This window comes from Leptopilina boulardi, unplaced genomic scaffold, assembly GCF_019393585.1.
Source record: "Leptopilina boulardi isolate dan_hultmark-lab unplaced genomic scaffold, ZJU_Lbou_2.1 LbouV2_300, whole genome shotgun sequence".
Taxonomy (NCBI): Eukaryota; Metazoa; Arthropoda; class Insecta; order Hymenoptera; family Figitidae; genus Leptopilina; species Leptopilina boulardi.
This window is the reverse complement of record NW_026137864.1, coordinates 1,855,890-1,877,601: the sequence shown is the minus strand read 5'-3', so window position 1 is coordinate 1,877,601 and position 21,712 is coordinate 1,855,890. Positions and strand designations below refer to the sequence as shown.

General features: G+C 24.6%; 1 protein-coding gene across 6 annotated transcripts; it reads left to right on the top strand.

Annotated features, from left to right (window-relative positions):
• Window positions 1–390: 390 nt before the first annotated feature.
• On the top strand, window positions 391–21,663 carry LOC127282540 (alpha-actinin, sarcomeric). Of its 6 annotated transcripts, XM_051306841.1 has the most exons (14): window positions 1,408–1,678; window positions 2,026–2,177; window positions 11,879–12,113; window positions 12,309–12,644; window positions 13,877–13,966; window positions 14,496–14,581; window positions 15,224–15,569; window positions 15,686–15,962; window positions 16,402–16,573; window positions 16,794–17,030; window positions 17,458–17,542; window positions 17,824–18,167; window positions 18,379–18,675; window positions 19,247–21,663. In XM_051306841.1, the coding sequence occupies exons 2-14, from the start codon at window positions 2,076–2,078 to the stop codon at window positions 19,403–19,405; spliced, it is 2,766 nt and encodes a 921-aa protein (XP_051162798.1). In that variant the 5' UTR covers window positions 1,408–1,678; window positions 2,026–2,075; the 3' UTR covers window positions 19,406–21,663. The 6 variants fall into 6 exon arrangements, with proteins under 6 accessions (XP_051162795.1, XP_051162798.1, XP_051162793.1 ...); XM_051306838.1 differs by lacking the exons at window positions 1,408–1,678; window positions 13,877–13,966 and adding an exon at window positions 391–438; XM_051306836.1 differs by lacking the exon at window positions 14,496–14,581 and having other exon boundaries at window positions 13,877–13,962.
• Window positions 21,664–21,712: the final 49 nt, after the last annotated feature.

The following is a 21,712-nucleotide window of genomic DNA, read 5'->3' as shown; positions in this document are numbered from 1 at the left end:
TAAGGAAAAACTATTATTAATGTTAATTAATATATCAAAAAAAAAAAAATTTTATACACTGAAATTAAGAATTTGATATTTACATAAAACTTTGATTTGATATATATGCGTCGGTAAAATGAATATCTGCACTCATTACTAAAAGAAAAAGAAACATATTTTTTTTATCTCATTCTATCCGTAAATTGTACAAAATTTTTAAAAAGTAATTTTTTAAAAATTATTTACTTTTTTGTTAATAAATAGTTTTACATACAATGTATAATAAAAAAAAAAATTATAACTTTGTATCTTTTTAGAAAAATTTAAAAATATTTAAAATTGGCGGCTTAACTTTTTCAGTTGTGCGAGCGCATGCGCGCAAGTGTTAAATTTAACGAAAAAATTGTTTGTTGTGCTTCCTGTGAGTTTATTTTTTATAACAAAAAATTAAATAGAGTAAGTGAAATTCTATAAAAATGACTACATAACTATATAAAATACAATAGTTTACTTAAAATACTATTTGATAAATATTGAAAATTTACTTCTTTATGCTTCAAATCAAAGATTTTCTTCTATATACAATATTTGAGGTTAGAATTGGATGTCAACAATTACTTGCTTGTGTATTTATAATATTATTATTAGGAATTCTGGCAATGTATTATCTATAATTTAGTAATTTTCTTTATAATTAATAAAAAATATTTTTCCCACGAATTTTTAATTTATGATAGTGAAAAAACAAGATCTTTTTTTATTCTATAAACGCGATGATAATTTTTTATCACGCACCTGTGTTTGCATTATGAGCTAATGTGTTCATAATGTACGCATGCATGAAGTTTAGATTATTGTTTCAAGGATTGCGGCCTTATCATATATACTATTTTTGCCGTGCGTGGGTGAAGGAGGTTTCACGGTGGAGTGTAATTCTATTTTTACAATATATATATATATATATATATATATATATATATAAATGCCACGTTCTTTAAATCTGTTATACGGGTAAAATTTTTATATAAAAAAAAACAGGTTAGTTTTTCTGTATATTAATATCGGTTATATTTTTTTCAATATTCCCCCTACTATTGCAACAATATTGCCAACATTATAATATTTCTGCAATATTGCTGCAATTTTAATATTGAATCAATGTTGCCAATATTTAAAATGTTTGGTTGTAAAAAGCTTATAATATTGTGGGTGAAACATTTTTTTTCTTACAGATTGATATAGATGTAAAACATAAAATAATTAAAATCCTTTTCTTATAGACAGTTCCTTTTAGCTTTTTCGGGGGGGGTGGGGGGCTTTTTTTTAGTAAATGCTATTCTAATTATTTTGGTGTAATTTGAAGACTTTTTTATAGGTGCAATAAGATTTATTACAACTTTATTTATTTTTTTTTTTTTTTAAGGGAAAATAATAAAGGGGTTAAAACTTATTTCCTACGTCTATGTCGTTCTCAATTTGAAAGTGAGGCGCCTGTGCACTTGTGGTGTGAAGGGGGCTGGGGCAAGGGACCTCCACTACTACTGGGGAAAAGGGGCTTATTTCTGTGTTTGATGGAGGTGGGGTCTGGGGGCTTGTGCGGCGGCCGATAGCCGGCGAGCAAATCGTGTCAGACTCGTGGCAGAGGGGTCAACGCGAGGGAAAGAACGACCACGAACTGTCTTCTTGGGCTTGGCGGGTACGTTATACACCGCTTTAAAATCGCTCCATCGTTTCTCAGACACTTTTCTCATTTATCTCTCTCTCTCTCTCTCTCTCTTTTTTTTCACTCTTTTACTCACGTTCGTTTCTCTTTAAATTTTTTTTTCTCCATACCCCCATTTCTTTATACACTCGCACCCACTATATTGTTGTTGTAGTAGTAGTAGTAGTAGTAAAGTAGTAGTGTGCGGGTCCAGTGAGAAGCTGTACCGCGGTTAAAACGTTATTAATATTTAACAAGTTATTTTCGTCATTAAACGAAATAAAAATCAAAAAGTGATAAAAATTTGATTATTTTTTTTTTTTTTTTTTTTGAAAATAAAGTGACCAGGAAGTTATCACTTTAAAGGAACACACGACATCAACGAGAAAGGATGAACGACATGGAGGCCTATGGGGACGGATATATGGAGCCGGAGGAAGAGTGGGAAAGGGAGGGTCTTCTTGACCCGGCCTGGGAGAAACAACAAAAAAAAGTGAGTGAAAGTTCTAACCCTAAGGATACACACGTATTTGTTTTTATTTAAGAGCAAAAAAAAAAAAAAAGAGTATGATTCGCAAAAGCTTTGTGAGGTTATGGTGTTTGTGTAATTTTGGAGTGCAACGTGTTTTAGAATTTAGGTAAACAAAAAGAAATAGAATTCGTTTATTTTATTTACGAGGGGTGAATATATTTTTTATATATAAATTGTATATAATACGGATATATATAAACGCATCTGACGATTCTAACCTCAAAGCAAAAGTGCGAAATGCCAGATAACCAGTTCGCCTTGGGAATAACGAAAGGTATTTAATTTATTACTAATTATGTTCCGGTTTGTTTAGATTTCCCTTTCTTTTTTCAAAATTCAAGAATCTCTTAAATTTTATATAGGTATTAAATCATTGAATTTCTACTTCCTTTGCAGTGTCTTAAAAATAGATATAGGTATTTCCAATGTTTTACATAATACTTTTTAAATTCTTTTCCTTTATTTTCATTACATTGTTTTTTTTCTCTCTCTCTTTTTTTTTTGTTGTTGTTGTTTGTCCGTATAACAAATTTCTTGAATTTCGATATATTTTTTATGTTTAAATATTTTCTTTTTGATTTCAAATTAATTTTGCGAATTCGTGTCTTTTAGAGAATAGACATTAATTTGAATAATAGTTTCGAGGACTTTTGATTTAATAGTGATGATAAAATATAATTGATTTAGTGTAACTTTGCAAGTATGCACGTAGAGGTGAAGTTTTTCCCAATTTTTGGCAGAGGCTCAAGGCCCCCAGGCTCATGTTGCTTGCTTGCTGTGGTGCAGCCCTTCGGATTGTATTTTCGGACTTTATGACGAAAATAATTGGGTAGTGACTCATATTGTGGTTATATACAATTTCATCAAAATTTTTCGATATGCGTGAAAGTTCCGCACTTTTAAAATTCATATCAAACTTGTTTTTGAATTTCTAACTTTATGCCAAGATTTTATACTTTCACGATGTGTAATTTAATTTTAGCTACAATTTTTTTAAAAACCTATTTTCATCGCTAATTTTTTTATTTCTATCAATTATGCATTGAATTTATATTTAAATTCTGTAAAAAAAAAATACAGTTGCGATTTAATGTTTAGAGTTAGAAAAATTAAACATATATATATTTATAGTGTAGCTTTCTTCAACTCTTTTGTCATAATAATAGAAGCAGGTAAATTTTTTTTTTTTTTTTCCATCATTATAGAAAAAAAAGTACTTTCTGAATTAATTAAGTAATGAATTGCCTTGAAGAGAGTTAACTGTAAATTAGCTTGAGAAAATGTCTTAGAAGCTCTGAATCAGAAGTTATATACAAAACCCGCACATTCCAAGCAATGACGGCATTTCATTTGCAAGTGGGTCACGCTTTAGTTTATTTTACATGCATATTAAAGCAATTTATATTTATTTCCTTTAACAAAATTTCAAGGTCAAATTGCGAATTAATTTCTCATACTTTTCACGATACATTTCAATTGTAATCACATCTTTGTAAATGTTCAATTTTGTAACATGTGTGTTTTTTTTTAATATGTTACAAAATATTTATTTTCTAAAGAAAACACTTTTTTTTTTAAATGCAATTTTTTTTCATTCTTTGAAAAAAGAAAATACAATTTAAGAACCAATTTCTAAAATTAGTTTGAATTTTAGATAAATTAGAATTAATTAGATTGATAAAACAAAGTTGAATTTTTTTTTTTATATAAATTTATAGATATAATAATCTTATAAATGTTTGGTATGAAGTAAATTTTTATATATGCGCTTAAAGTGAATTTCTATTGAAATGTGAATTGAAAATAAAATTAAGGATTCAATTTTTTGTGTTTGCAAATTATAGTGATTTTCGCTGACAAAGTCAAGGCACGCGTTCATATAAGAGAATTATCGCACTGTCTATTTAATTTTTGATGGCGTAAAGATCGTTAACCTTTGAAAGTTTTAGGCCGCGAGCCAAATCTCAGATTGAAATCGGGTGACCCAGTCATGCCATAGTTTAAACTATGTATATATATTTATACGTAAGTCGATTGTTATGCGATGATAACAAGTTTTCTCGTTTCTATATCAACTTCCGTTCAATTCCGTCACGCAATGGACATTCCACTTTCACACTTGTTAGTCTTTTTTTTTCTCTCTCTTTTTTTCCATCTCATTCGCATTCGTTTGATTAGATTAATTATTTGTCTATTTTTATCACTATAAACATTAGTCGTGTGCCTACTAAAGGTTAAGTTTTTTTTTTTTATTTTAAGATCAAAATTTTTTTTTTTCTTTTTTTTAATTCAATACATTTATGATTTTACATCCTGGAATCAAAATACTTATATGTATTAAATGTATCAATTACTGTGGATTGAAATTAAATGAATTTTTGTGCAACAATTTACTATTGCAATATTTTAATAATATAGACTAGATTAATGAAAATTCAAGCAATAAATAATAATTTAATGCCTAAAGTGATTAATTAAATAAAATAATTTCTTAAAAGATAAATAATCTAAAAGTGAACAAATTTTCTTTAAATTTTTTTCATATGAATTTTTTTCCCTGAAATTTATAAATATTTTTTTCGAATGGTTATTGATTATCGTTCATTTAAAATGTCTTTGTTATCAAAAAAAAAGTCTTTATCGTCAAATGCGCCAATAATGTAAAAAGACGTGAAAACAAGTTTTTTTTTTTTTTTTAATGACTCAGAATATTGTAGAATGTTTTAAAAGTTGTAAATAAAAAATAAACGCCTTGGAATGAGGATTAAGAATAAAAATATTTGTCTTCATTGTGAAACTCGAGAATAACATTTTTTTCTTTTTTTAACGTAATGAAAAATATTCAGGAAATAAAGAGTATATGTTTACTTAATTAACATAAAAAAAAAAATTCTGTGCTTTTTTATTTTCAGTTTTTTTTTCTTTTTTGAAGAAAATTGTATTAACAAACGAGGCATACACTTGAGGGGGCAAAAAAAAAATAAGAAAAAAATTCCAAATGAAATTAGTGAAATAAGCGTGGGTATATGAGAAGAAATATAGTTAAGGATAGATGCCCAGCATCCCATTACGTCATCGACGGCCGTCTAAAAACGACGTCTCACAAAAATATCTCTCGCGAGATCTCTCTCAGCGGCTTTTATAAACAAACGTGTACGCGAGAAGAAAAAAAAATGATAAGCGTCAATTTAAATACTATATTCGAAAAGTTATTTTTAATTCTTATAAAAATAATTCTTCTTTTTTTTTCGTTATAGTTTCTCATCCATGGAATAATTATTGAATTTATATTAAAATAATAATTGGAATTATAATTGTTATAAATATTGAAATATTTTTCTCTATTTACAGGTATATATTATTGATGTAAAATAATTTATTGAGAAAATATCAAAAAGGAGTATAATTGAGTTGAAAGATATATATATATGATTGAAGCTGTCCAGTCGTAAATTTATATCCTAGACATTATTAATATAGAGATTAGGAAAAGTATCCGGATACCGTCTATGGATATATACGCAAGTAAAGCGCAAGAGGTCGTTCCACCGCGTGCATTGACAGTCTCTACAATTTTATGCTCCGTTCTATTTGCAGCGAACTTTACCGTTGAAGTTTATATATGTGCTGAAAATAACATTGCTCACATATGCCGTATATATTATTATTATATATAATTATCTAGTCGGATATATAGAATGATCATCATTCGAAACGACACAATTCATTCATCTCTGTTATAATGTTTTTATATACAAATTTATGAAATTTTTCAACACTTGAGATATGAATAGAACTATATAAAAATGAAGAAACATTCTCAATGAAAGCACGTCAAGTTCTTTGAGCTCTTCTTATTTTCTTCACGGATATTTTAATCATGAAAATACAATTTTTTTTTTTCATAACATAACTTTTTAGAAATTATAAAATGAAATATTTATTTGAAAAATATATAATTTGTTTTTTTTTAAATTCCATTTTAAAGTTCTTTATCAGAAATAAAATTTATATTTATTATTTCATTTATAATGAAATAAATTCAACAAAATTTTTTTAAAAATCATTTCTGGATGTGAAAGTGATATTTTTAAATTGAAAATATTTAATTTTATTGTCAAAACATAATTTATTGAATTATTGGTTTAGTAAAATTAATGATAAATTTATTTTCAGAAAAATATAAATATTTAATGGAATAATTTTAAAATTAATATTAAAATATTTAATAATCTTTTTATTTACATTTCAAGTAAAACATTTTTTAATTTTAAATTACATTTTTTTATTTTGTGAAATTCATAACTTTAAATCAATAATTAAACGTTCAATTAATTACTTAAACAAATTAATTCGCAATGATTACATTTTATCAACAAAAAAAAAGAAAAAAATTACATTTAAAAAGTGATACTTTCATTTCTTGTAATTAAATGGAAACATCTTTGTATTTATAAATTAAAAAGAAAAAAGTGTTAAACATTTAAAAGAAAAGTCATGACATTTTCTTTTATTTTTTATTTCTGGATTAATAAGAAAGTTTTAATCTTAAATTTAACGTCAAATTATCGATTACTGTATTAATTTAATTATTCAGATTTTTATTTACTTTCTTAAATTATTAAAAAAAAAAATTGAATTTCTCAAAATATTGAAAATTTAGAATATAGAAGTTATATCATATTTGTATACAGAAAATTTTGTCAAATTATTATTCTCTGTCAGGGTAATAACATTTTTTTTTTTTCATTGAAAAGAAAAGTAGAAGAGTTTAGGAATTCAGGGTGAAAGTGGATCGACAGGATTTGTGAAATGGACAGTAGGAGGTAACTGAACTTTTAGGTCATTCGCATGTGTTGTTAAGAGTGCAAGGACTCGATGCATTTGCATTATTCAAATATTTCTTCACGAAATTCCGAAAGTTTGTTAATTAAAATTTTGTTATTCTTTTTTATAATTTGCCGCACTTTTCTATTATAATGAGTTTTTATTTAAAATATTGTCTACAAAATTAATATGTTAAGTTATAAATCTATTTCCTATATATAGTTTCATATATGGAAATAAATTTTTTTTTTTTTTTTCGTATATTGTATATTTACTGTTCAAAACTGAAACTAGAGCCGTTATTTTCTATAACAGAGAATGATTGGGAATTTTTAGAAAGTAGCTCAATGTAATTTTCGAACAGATGGTGAATATACGCAAATTTAAAATACGTCTTTCATATCGAATCATGTTAATGATACACGTATATGACTTTTGAAAAAATATATATACTTATATTCTTATTTTCTATTTCATTAAAGAACTCAATTATCTTTAATAAATCATCAGAGTACAGAGAAAAATGTATAGTACAAATTTTAAACTAGAACTTTAAACTTTCATGTCTTTTTTGATATATAGTATTTCAAAAAATTATTCTTACAGTCTGGAGATATTAATTTTTGACGCTTTAAATAATGAAATTTTGTGATAAATAAAAATTCTCATTTCTATGATAAACGATTATTTAAAGTTAATTAAACGAAAAAAACACATTGAAAATTATTATTTTGTTTACAAAGAATAAAAAATAAAATTTTCTCGAAGTGATTTTAAAATTTTCTTATATTAATTTGTAAATTCAATTTTTGATACAGTTAAAATGAATGTTCTATTTAATAATACATAATAATAGCAATGATAATAACTTTGTTGTTTTGCTTCATGCTTTTAGGACTAAAAGAAGTAGAGCTTGAATGATGTTCCATTAGGGAGAGACATTCCAAGTTAAAATAAGCCAAAACTCAGAATCATTTGTTGCACCTTGACCTGACTTTACGAGACTGCAGAGCTTCAGAAATAAATCCGTAAACCTACCTACCTACCTGATGGGTCAAAGTCAGTGATCGCTAACTAGAACAAATATTTCAAATTAAAAAAAAAAAAAAAAAAAAAACATTCAAATTTTTAATAAATTGTAGGGAATAGAAATTTTTAATTTTTTTTTACAAATTTGGTATATAAATTAAAAAAAAAAAATAGAAAATAAAAATAATTAAATAATTTCAAAATGTCATTCATCTTTTGCTTTAAATAAATAAATAGTTTTTTTGATTTTAAAATCTCGTTGCTAAAAAATTCTTATTTTTTGCGCATCAAAGAGCATTAGTACAACCGAAACGAATATTTATCTCGTGAACGTTACGTATTTATGTAGTAGTTTCGCATTTTAACGGTCTAAACCTTTTCACCTGCTCTTCTTTAATTTACACACGACACCTGTTGCTTTTGGGACAAAACATTATTTATATGAAATCAAATTAATTTTCGATTAATCAACAAATTACCAAGTGCAAAAAATTAAATATCAGATTTCAAGTAATTTTATAATATTAAAATTCTTATTAGAAATTTAAAAAAAAATTCTCGAGTATTTTTGTGATTTTTTTTTTTTATATTTTTAAAATGGCAAATAATCGTAGTAATAAAAAATTTATTAATCTCAAATATTTTACAGAATTTAAATATTTAAATTTAATTTAAAAAATTTTTGTAATTGAATTTTAGTTATATATAAAAAATCGGATAATTCAAGTGTTTTTTTTTTCTAATTTAAAAAAGTATTGTAGTTTCAAAGTGTATGTATTTTAACTTCAATGTTATTACACTATTTATATTGTAATACATACAATCGTTTGAATTATAAATTGTTAAATGTTTTCGTTTCTTTTATTTTGTACATCTCGCATGCATCATTGGTTGTTACATGAGTAGCTTGTTATCTAGTCTATATTTACGATATGAATAAATTAAACTCAGTTGATCTCTTTAAATAATATTCGTGAAATAAAAATTATTTATTTAAAAAAACAACATTATAGTTAATAAGTAAACAATAAGATTAAATTTCTGTTTTAATTTTTGTACAAGAAAATTTGAAATTTTATTTTTTTCTGAATATTAAAAATTTTTCTTTTTATGAAAAGAATTCTCTTTCTTGAAAAGAAATTTTTTTTTTTTTTCATCTAAAATTGAACGAATAAAATATTACTTTAAGCCCTGAATAAATCACTAATTGTGTATACAATTAAATAATTCTCTATACTTTCATAGATAAAATACAAAATCAACTTCTTATCTTTGTCAGCTTTTTAAAAATACTTCATAAATTCCGATATGCAAAGAATTATGAATTCTTTATCATCGAATAAAATAAAACTTACTGTTATATTGTTAAATTAAGAAAATAATTAATTTTTGTTATCACTTGATTTTGCAATTTAATTCTATTATTTTCATTTATTTCCATGCTTTAAACTAGAGACTTGAATTTTAATTAAATGTATATTGTTATTCACATTCTCTACAAACAATGAAAAGATTAATGAAAGATTAATTTGAATTTAATTACAAAAATTAAAATAAAAAATAAAATTTTATTTCTTACAAATAAAAAATTTACAATTAAAATGATATTATCTTTAATTATCGTTTTTTTTTAGATTTAATAATTCTAGATATTATAGTACAAATTAACGAATTATTTTAATCGTTTAATTTTATTTTTCATTTTTTAATACACCGATGATCATTAAATTAATTAATTTTTTTTTTTAATTTAATTTTTATATTGTTGAAGGCTAGTTAGAAAAAGATGAATTTTTTTCAAAATTATTTTCCGGTCCTATAGGGATGAATAAATGTTTTTGATGTGTGTTAATGCAACTGGTGCGGGAGGAACCGATGTCTTACAAATAGATTGTAAGGTTTAGGTGGCTCATGTCCAATTTTGGCTCGCCATGCTTTACGCTACCCGTATTAAGTTTCACTCAATAATTTTCTGTAGAAAAAAAATGTTTACCTTCAACCTTCTTTTTTTTTTTTTTTTATTTAAGAAGTACAGTTTTTTCCATAATTTACAGATATTTTAAATTTTCTTAATAATCTTAAAAAAGCAAGTATTTTATTTAAAAAAAAAAATGTTATTTCATATATTTCCACATCAATGAAATTTTTATTTTAAATTAGTGTCATTGAAAAAAAATATATATATATTTAAATTAAGACAAAAATTAATTATCCATTCAAAATTTCATATTTAAAAATATTTTTGTTTTAGCAAAATTAAAAATTGTTATTTAACTATAATAATTTAAAGGAAATTTTTTTAATAGTATAATTTAAAATATCTTATTTTTCAAAAGTAGTTAAATTATTATTATATCCTATAACTTTTACTAATTCTGAAATTGAAATTAAAAATTGTATTTTTTAAAAAAATTAATTAACTATTGTAAAAAATTGGAAACATTTTACATTAGTTTTAGATGGAGTTTTAAGGATTATTTTCAATTTTTTGAATTGTAATTATTTTCAATAATATCGATAAGTAAATTATGGGCAAGATATTATAAAGCATTGCCTGAGCGATAGGAAGCAAAGCTTAGGAACCAGGACACTAGATATATAATGAGAGATTGGGGTCGTTACTAAAATATACTCTAAGCAAATTTAGAGGCAAATTCAATTCCTTTTTATAAAATGATCATATTCTTATGTTTCCTGTTTTAATAAAATGCATACAATATTAAAGTTAATTTTTGCGAGTTTCCTATTGCTGGGAAAATAGTTGACTACTCCTATTTCAATTCTAAATATAGTTCTTTGTATCAAGATGAATCAAGTTCCAAATGCCTAGACGTGTAGAAACAATATCTGCTTTTTGAAAAAAAAAATTCCACTCGTTAAATTCTTCATCATTTCGTTGATTTTTGTTTTAACATTGTAAATTTAATCCATTCAATTTTAATTATTTCTAATAGTAAAATAACAAACAATTTTATTTTCTAATTTTAAAAAATATTTTTACTTTTATTCACAATTAATTTAATATCTAGAATTGGATTTTATTTTCAGCTTTATCAGATTGTATTTTTATTAAATTTTTGATTATAATTATGATCAGGTTTTATTTAAAAAAAAAATTAAAAATTTCAAGAAATTTAGTAAAAAATGAATTTTTTAGAAACATATTTTTAAATATAAGAGTTAATAAAATTTAAGTTGATTTAAATTAAAAATAGTTAATTTTATTATTTGAAATAATTTGTTCATTTTATGAAACGAAATATAGTTTATATTTTGTACCACAAATTTGACGATTCGAAATTTTTTTTAATGATTCTGATATGTCACCTTGAATGTATTTTGAGAAAACTAAAAATATCAGTGTAGCTCCTTTGGAATGAAAATCGAATTCGTAGTTATTAAAAGAAATATTTTTTTTTTCTTTCTTCAACTCCAGTAAATTTACAGTCAAATTTTTGAAATGTTAATCAAGATAAAAATAACATTGCAAAGACAATAATAAGATAAAGTATACATTTATTTTAAAGATAAGAAAAAAAAAAGTTATGTATTATTTTGTTCAATCATAATTTTATTTCGAATAAAAAAATCTTGAAATAAAATTTATTTCTCTATAAAAATTAATCATTTTTTTTTACGTACGTAAAATGTATTAAAAATATATTTTTTAATTCGCAAAATTTAATGTTCAATTTGATATATTATTTATTTATTTAAGAAAAAATATGTTAAATTAATAATACTTGAAAACTATGTCTATAAAAAATAATAGTTATATTTAATGAAATGATTATTTTTTTGCATAGACATTCACAGCATGGTGCAATTCACATCTCCGGAAAGCTGGAACTGCCATCGAATCAATCGAAGACGACTTCAGGAATGGATTGAAATTGATGCTCCTACTTGAGGTGATCTCTGGTGAAACCCTTCCAAGACCTGACCGTGGAAAAATGCGCTTCCATAAAATTGCCAATGTAAACAAAGCCTTAGACTATATTGCTAGCAAGGGCGTAAAGCTCGTCTCCATTGGAGCAGAAGGTAAGCAAATTTAGATATTTTATTAAAATTAAATTAAAAAATTTTCAAATTAAATTTTCTCTTTTTTAAATTTATTTTATTTATTTATTTATTTTAAATTTTAATAATTTTATTTATTTTTAATTATTTTATTAGTTTTAAATTGTAATTATTCATTTTTTTAAATTGTCTAAATGTAAAAAAATTTTTTAACAGAAATTGTTGACGGTAACTTGAAGATGACACTTGGAATGATTTGGACCATAATTTTGAGGTTCGCAATTCAGGATATTTCCGTTGAGGAAATGACAGCGAAAGAGGGTCTTCTTCTTTGGTGTCAACGTAAAACTGCACCCTACAAGAATGTCAATGTTCAAAATTTCCATCTTTCATTCAAAGATGGTCTCGCTTTTTGCGCTCTCATTCATCGTCATCGTCCCGATCTCATTGATTACAATAAACTCAGTAAAGACAATCCTCTGGAAAATTTAAATACTGCCTTTGACGTTGCCGAGAAATACCTCGATATTCCTAGAATGTTGGATCCCGATGGTGAGCTTTTCATAATTTTTGCTTTTAACATTTTTTTTCTTTTTTTTATTTTTAATTTCTAAAGTAAAATATTTTTTTTCATTGAAAAATTTTTGGTACAAAAAATTCATTTCAATTACTACATTGTAAATTGAAATTGATAAAAAATTCAAAAATGAACTTTCAGGTGTTTTAAACATTCATGTGAATGAAATATTATTAAATATTATTTAATTTAATGTTCGTTTTAGTGAATTTGAATTTTGACCGTTAAAATTGTTTTTTTTTTTAACGGAGTTAATTCAGAAAATTTCCAATCCCATACTGTTACGAAATTTCGTTTATTTGAATATAATTTTAATATATTTTAAATTTGTGGCTTTGGAGATAATTAATTATTATACAAATCTCAAATATTTTTCTACTTTTCAAACGCGGGGAGCGTAAATAATTTGGACGAATTTTCATATTACAAAATTTTTACTTATCCTAAATTTTAATTCAAGAATTTTTTTATGGATTTTAAAATTAAATTAAATTTTCATTTAGCAAAATATTCATTTAACAGAATTTTGACTGAGCCAAATTTTTAAATGCCAGAATTTCCATTTCATCGTATTTTCATTTGATAGAATTTTTAAAACGTTGAATTTTCATCTATCCAAACAAACACTTTGTATAGAAAAATTTTGGAGTGAATTTTAAAATTAACCAATCTTAATTTTCTTAATAATTCCTGATTGGATTATTTTAAAATTTACGCTGAAATCTTTTTGTCTGATATTTATTCGATTTAAATGAAAGTTCTGTAAAATAAAAATTCGTCGTTTTTGAAAAATTCCAACAATTTCTCAAAAAAAAAAAATACCTATTCGAAAAAATAAAGATTCAATAAAATGAACAATTCTGTAATTTAAAAATTTCACTCAGTCGAAATTTTGTTAAATGAGAATTCTGCTAAATAAAAATTCAGTTAAATTAGAATTCTTTTAAATGAAAATCGAGTTCAATAGAAATTATATTAAATTTAAATTCTATTAAATAAAAATTCTATACTAAAAATGAAATTTTAATAAACTAGAAAATTTGCTTCTACATTGTATTCAAATTCCTGTGAAAAATTGTAACTAATGAATATTAGGGCTTATTCATTTTTACCTTCCGGATAAATAAATTAATATTGGATTAAAGTTTAAAGAGATAATATTCCGTTAGTAATTTCGGGAATTTATATGATGCGCTATATTCATTAGATTTGATCAACACTCCAAAGCCGGATGAACGTGCAATCATGACTTACGTATCCTGCTACTATCACGCGTTCCAGGGTGCGCACCAGGTCAGCACAAAATAAACCGCGTGTGATTTTGTTCATCCTATTGTTGAGATTATTACAAACCATAATCAAGTGGCCTTCTAACAATCGATTTTAAAAATTAATTACGCTTATCTCTAATTGCATTTATCCCCCGTCCCTTCGACCCCCTTTTTTTTAAGCTTCCTTCTCTTAAAAATCAAGTTAAATCTAAGGTTTCTTTAAACAAGTTCAGAAGTTTTATCGAAATATTGATTATTTCTTATGTTTTCTAGAAAAAATTAAATTAAATAATCAAACAAAAAAGAACTTAACAAAAATTGTTACAATTTTAGTCAAAAATAATAATTTATCTCAAATTGCAAATTTTTATAACTCCGTAGGAGGTTTTTTTTTAAAAAAAATAATTTAATATTGTAAATAAACGAAGAATTGGGATAAATTTTCTTTTTAAATAAAGAATTTTCTTTTTAATGAAATAATCAGGATCGAAAGAAAAGAGAAGGATGTTTGATCTAACTATGCATGGTTTGAGTTTTTTGACTGTGTTTTTTTAGACATGCGAAACACAGCAATGCCTGATGAACGGGCTGTGATGACTTATGTTTCTTCGTATTATCATTGCTTCAGTGGTGCCCAAAAGGTGTGTTTTTTTCTTATTTATTTAAATATTTTTTTTTTAATTTTTGTATTTAAAATCTGACATATAAGTTGTTTTTTTACTTCTTATAATTTTTGAAAAAAAAAAAAAAAAAAATTCTTGGGAGGAAAGGCATAGAGTATCATTGTCATTAAACGGTGCTACAGAGCAGAAGATATACAAAATATTGTTTAATTTTTTATACCTCCACAGAATTTGAAAATTAATAACTTTTCTTATTTAACAAAATTAAAAAAAGCAATTAAAAGAAAAATTGTCATTTTATATTACGTTTATTAATGAATAATTAAAAACTTATTTATAAATAAATTTCCCATAGTTTTCAATTTTCAACATATAATGAGAATTTTTCCACTCTAACGATTTAAAAAATTACATCAATTATCAGAAACATGTTTAAATAATTATTTAATAAACGTAATCAAGTAATTAATTTTTTGTTGTTAAAAATAATATATGATTGCTAAAAACAGAAAGGAAATTCGAATCTCTTAATAATGATAAAAATTTATTTAATAACCTACGCTTTTTAATTGTAGCTTTTTTTATTTTGTAATTGAAAATTAATTTAATTAAATTTAAAGAAATTAATGTAATTTTTTTTTATGGATTGGGTAAATACAGGCCGAAACAGCAGCCAACAGAATTTGCAAGGTCTTGAAGGTAAATCAAGAAAATGAACGTTTAATGGAAGAATATGAACGACTGGCCTCTGATCTATTGGAATGGATCAGAAGGACAATGCCCTGGCTCGCTAGTCGACAAACTGACAATTCATTAGCGGGTTGTCAAAAAAAATTGGAGGAATATAGAACTTATAGACGTAAACATAAACCACCACGTGTTGAACAAAAAGCAAAACTTGAAACGAATTTCAACACTCTTCAAACAAAACTCAGACTAAGCAATCGTCCTGCTTATATGCCAACCGAGGGAAAAATGGTCTCCGATATCAATAAAGCATGGAAAGGTAATCAAGATTAAAATATTTAATTAATTATTAAAAATTGTATTTTATTATTTAAGGAATTAATTTAAATTAAATAATTTAATTAAACATTTTTTTTTTTTCAAATAATTTTTTAGGTTTGGAACTTGCTGAAAAGGCGTTTGAAGAATGGCTTTTGTCAGAAATGATGCGCCTTGAACGATTAGAACATTTGGCACAAAAATTCAAACATAAAGCAGACGCTCACGAGGATTGGACAGCTGGTAAAGAGGAAATGCTGACATCTCAACACTTCCGTCAATGTAAACTTAACGAATTGAAAGCACTCAAGAAAAAGCATGAGGCTTTTGAATCTGATCTCGCTGCCCATCAGGATCGTGTTGAGCAAATTGCTGCCATCGCTCAGGAACTTAAGTAATTTTCTTTTTAATATTATTACTATCTAGTAATTTATTTTTGCAATTTAAATATTTCATTTAACTTACTTTTTTAATGTTAAAAAAAATATTTATTTATTTATATAAATTTTATACGATTTTAATTTTAATTTAACCAAATTTTCATTTAACAGAATTTCAACTGAGCCAAAAAATTTCGGCGTAAATTTAATAATTCAGACAAATAAAAGTTCTGTGAAATAAAAATTTGATGTTTTTTAAAATTCTATCAAAATTTGTATAATAATTGTAATATAAAAAATTAAATTAATTTATTAAAATGATTTATAAAATAAATAACTGTTTTAACAAACAAGGAAATATTAATAAGTTTTTTTAAGACATTTAAAATTGTCTTTTTTTTTTAATTTATTACTATTATAATTTATTTAAATATTATTTCTGTTTTTCTCTAGTACACTGGAATATCACGACAGTGCTTCTGTGAACTCAAGATGTCAACGAATTTGCGATCAATGGGATCGTCTTGGAACTCTTACTCAACGCAGACGTCAAGCCCTCGACGAAGCTGAACGCATTCTCGAGAAAATTGATATTCTGCATTTGGAATTTGCTAAACGAGCTGCGGTAAGAAGAAATTTATCTCTAATTAGAAATAGAAGAAAAAAGTAATTTAAATGAATACACTCTCATTCTTCGATTATTAAAAAAAAAAAAAAATACAAAAAGGAAAGAAAAAAAGAAAGAATGGAAATAATTGTAAAATTATAAAATAGAATTAATGAAGAAAATTAAGATTTTATTTATAAAATATTGTATTTAAATTTTATATTATCTTTTTTTATAGCCGTTTAACAATTGGTTGGGTGGGACCAGAGAAGATCTTGTTGATATGTTTATTGTTCATACCATGGAAGAAATTCAGGGCCTAATGGATGCTCATGCTGCGTTTAAAGCAACCCTCGGTGAAGCTGACAAAGAATATAATTCAATTGTTGGCCTTGTTCGTGAAGTGGAATCTATAGTCAAACAATTTCAGATTCCTGGAGGTCTTGAAAATCCATATACGACACTTACTGCTCTCGTATGTATTTATCAATTAGCAAATATTCAATATACTAATGTGTTTATTTAACTTTTTCATGCCTCGGTTTTTATCTTGAAATAATTTTGATTTAAATACTTCACTATTTTTAAATAATTAGTTTCTGCAAAATAATTTTTTTAATTCTTAATTATTTTTTGTTTTTAAAACAATTTTGATATGTTTAAGATTTGATTTTATACTTTGAAAATGAAATAATTTAATAAAATTAACAAAAAATTGAACTGGGAAGAAATAATTTTTTTAAAAATTTATTATTATGAGTAATATGGGAAATAATTTATTTTATTTTAATTTTCGATAGTAGTTTCAATATTTTTAAATATTAGTTTCTGAAGTTTATGATTGAAAATTTTTTTTTTGATAGCGATTTCAATGTTCTAATTTTTTTTTAATTATTTTTAAGGATCTTACTAAAAAATGGAGTGACGTCAGGCAATTGGTACCACAACGTGACGGCACATTGGCTGCAGAACTTCGCAAACAGCAAAGTATCCTTTTTATTTGAGAGATTTTATCTTAATTCACTTTTTTTCTGTACATTCTTTTTATACAAATATAAAAATCACTTTAAAGCACTTTATTAAAATCGAAAGGTTATAGTGCTAAATTTAAGTAGTTTCAAATTAACAAAAAGAAAAAAAAAATATATGCAAAAATAAATGAAACAGAAATTGGAATTGAAATTTAGAAACAAAATCAACGAGACTTTAGTTTCTTTACGTTTGATTAATTTAATTGTGTAAATTATTCCTTAATCTATTTTAAATAGATAATGAGTTGTTACGTAGACAGTTTGCAGAGAAGGCTAATGCCGTTGGTCCTTGGATAGAACGTCAATTGGACGCTGTGTCCGCTATTGGACTAGGACTTCAGGGCACACTTGAAGATCAACTTCTTCGACTTAAAGAATACGAGCAAGCCGTTTATCAATATAAGGCACATCTCGAGGAATTAGAAAAGATTCATCAGGCCGTCCAAGAGGGAATGATCTTTGAAAATAGATATACACAATATACAATGGAAACTCTACGCGTTGGTTGGGAACAACTTCTCACTTCAATCAATCGTAATATTAATGAAGTCGAAAATCAAATTCTAACACGAGACTCAAAGGTATTTTCTTTTCAATTTTTATCCATTCAACAAAACAATTAAATAGAATAAACAAAATTATTCATTTTTTAAATTATAAGAATATAAAATATATTATTTAATTTTTATAAAATTAATATTGAAAAATTCTCAACTTTATTATTGAAAAAAAATAATAATTTACTTATATTAGTATCTGAAATTATTCATTTTTTTTTTTTTTACTATTTAGGGTATTACGCAAGAACAACTAAACGAATTCCGAAGCAGTTTTAATCACTTTGATAAGAACAGAACAGGAAGATTGGCACCTGAGGAATTCAAATCGTGTCTTGTATCCTTGGGATACTCAATTGGAAAAGACAGACAAGGAGATATTGACTTCCAACGTATTCTCGCTATTGTTGATCCCAATAATTCTGGTTATGTTCAGTTTGACGCCTTCTTAGATTTTATGACACGCGAGTCCACGGATACAGACACTGCTGAACAAGTCATAGACAGCTTCCGTATTCTCGCTGGAGACAAGGTATGTATTATTTTTATATTCTCTAATTTTTTGCAACTAAACAAAATTTTTATTATATTGTCATTTTTTAATTTCTGATTATAAATACATTTTTAATTATTAATTTGTACGTGAACAACATAATTTAAATTTGAAATTCTTTTTATATTTAGATATTTTTTAAACTATATAAAAATAATTTTTAAATTTAAATTATAAAAAAAAAAATATTTTTAAACAGATTTAAATAACTTTACACTAATTTTAAGTAACTAAATTTTCAAACTCTGAAAAAATTTAATATAATTCTTATTTTATCAATTTATTTAAATTTAAACTTTTTTTTGTCGATGTTGTTAATTTAAATAATATTTTAATTGATAGTTTACAACAATTTTCGAATTTACAGTAAATCAAATTTTATAAGGCCTAATTTTCTATTAAGACGAATTTTATAATTTAAAATTTATATTTAGACGAAGTTTTATCGATTTTTAACAATTATTAAAGTGGGATAATGTGATTTTTTTTAATTAAAAAGAAATCGAGAATTTTATTCAACTAAAAAAATCAATTGATTTTGATTTTTCAGCCTTACATTCTAGCCGATGAACTCAGACGAGAATTGCCACCTGATCAGGCAGAATATTGTATACAACGAATGCCTCCATTTAAAGGACCTGGTGGAGCACCAGGTGCTCTCGATTATCGTTCATTCTCCACTGCTCTTTATGGTGAATCTGATCTTTAAAATTCCCATTGAACATTTAAAAAAAAAAGAAAGAGACATCTTTATATAAACACCTACATTTTTCATCCCTCGCCATTGAATGAGTCGATATTGTTAATATCGAGTGCAAGAAAGAAGTTAAAAGTACTTAATTGAAAATAGAAAAAAAAAATCATCAACATACAGAAATAGGTGGGAATAGAAAAAAAACAAAAGAAAAACCCTTACTACACGCACAACGGTAACGAATTTTTGCCTGTCCAAGGCATAAAAAATTTATATAGAAAATGCTTAAAATAATAAAGCAAAAAATTATTATCTTTTGAATTTAAGAGACATCAATAATAATATTATTATTGCAAAGGAGGCATTCATCTCAGAACGAAATTCATATATTGAAAAAAAAAAAATATCATAAAGAAAAAAGTGTCTTTTGCAGTACATATACATATGTTTACTAAAGAGACAATAATATTTTTGTATCTCGTATTACAATAGTCGACAATATAATACGCGATGCGCTTTTAAAATGTCGATGATTTGATATACAACCATATCAATTAACTTTATAATGAGTAATTATAATAATTAAATCACCAAAAGCTAATCATCACTTTTTTACAAGTGATTTTTTTTTTTGTCAATACAAGAAGGGAGACCTAAGAAATTTTACGGTGATTAGCAAAAACCAAATGAATTGCAATTTGATATATTATATATATTTAATAAAAAAAGAAAAAAACCCTCGCGAGTATAAATTTTAAATATTTATTTTAAATACAAAGAATATTTTCCAAACAATAATTAACCTAATATCAAAAAAAATAATCAAAGTACGAATTCCTCTTTAGGAAGCATTTATATATATATATATACAAATATATCAATTTTTGTTTCTTTATATGTAAATAAAACTTATATTCGCGAATGGTTTTTAAATATTTATAAATAAAAATGTTTTTTTTTAATTATCTGGAAAATGATCGACTATATCACCTATTTTTAAAGGAGAAAATCCAGAAAATAAGAGACGCAAGCTTAAAATCGAATATATACATAATATTTTTTTATTAAAGACGGCGAACAAAAAAAAAAAAATAAGAATAATAATAATATTGAGAGCCGTTAATGTATTTTATAAATCGTATATTGAAAATACGCGAAACGATGCTAAACATACAAATTATTTATTTATTTGATTTATTATTTATTAATATTTACAGATATTAAATTAACGTATATTAGTCAAATGAGAAATGTTCTTTGAAAGTTATTTATTTTTTATAAATATTTGCTCCGGTGCGATTGGACTGTTGCGAGGCAATAGCCATAGAGAAAAGCGGAATGGATAAATTTCAACAAAAAAAAAAAAAAAAGAAAAAAAAAGAAAGAAAGAAAGAGGACAAAAACAGCTGCCATCGCCTTTACGTGTAGTAAGAAACACAATTTATACAGTCATAATAATGTAAATTAGTTGAATAAGACATTCATCTCCACTTGAAGAAAAAAAAAACATCGTATAATTGAATTTGTGTGAAATGCAGTAATTCATTATCAAAAAAAAAAAAAAAAGAAAAAAGAAAAAAATAATAAAAAAAAGTATGAAATAAGTTTTGTTTGGCTTTGAAGCTTAATGCTTTTTTTGAGAATCCGTCTTAACGTAGTTTGAGACTTTTGTTATAAATATATACGATCCAACTGCTCTTTACTTTTCTTTTTTTTTTATATAAATATTTTTTGCCGAAAATTCGATTGGCAGCTAAGAATTTAATTTTTTTTTTTAGTTTTATTTAGAGGTTTGTATTTTTATTTTAATTTGTTTTTATTAATTTTTTTTTGTTAGAATCAATATAATTGTACAGTTAAACATCTTGTAAGTAAATTTTGGATGTACTTTTTTTTTGCGGAATATTAATTATAGCAAATTTCAAAAAACGAATGAAAGTCTCAAACAGAATTTTTCATTTGTTTGGTATATTATTAAGATTTTATCTATACACAAATAAAATGCATACACCTGACATTCACTCACTTGAACATACATATGTAAATGTAATTGATAAAAATTGTAATCTATAAGTGTATAATATGTAATGCTATAAAAAAAAAAAAAAAAAAAATCGCTCCTCCTTCGATCAGTCGTCCCGCATCGCATTACATCGATCGAATATTATTTCTTCTCTGTTTAATTTTATTTTCCTGTACTGGTTTAATAACGAATATTATTGTACAACGAGGAAACTAAAAAAATTGAAAATAAAAAAAAATTCTGCAAAACATTTGTTAAATAATTTTCATTCTTTTTTGAATTTTTACTAATAATATAAT

Bases quoted from the DNA above. Each gene is read 5' to 3' on its own strand.
- LOC127282540 (XM_051306841.1), top strand. From the start codon at position 2,076: ATGAACGACATGGAGGCCTATGGGGACGGATATATGGAGCCGGAGGAA. The intron at 2,178-11,878 runs GTGAGTGAAAGT...TTTTTTGCATAG, and splicing joins GGGAGAAACAACAAAAAAAA to ACATTCACAGCATGGTGCAA. The intron at 18,168-18,378 runs GTATTTTCTTTT...TTTACTATTTAG, and splicing joins TTCTAACACGAGACTCAAAG to GGTATTACGCAAGAACAACT.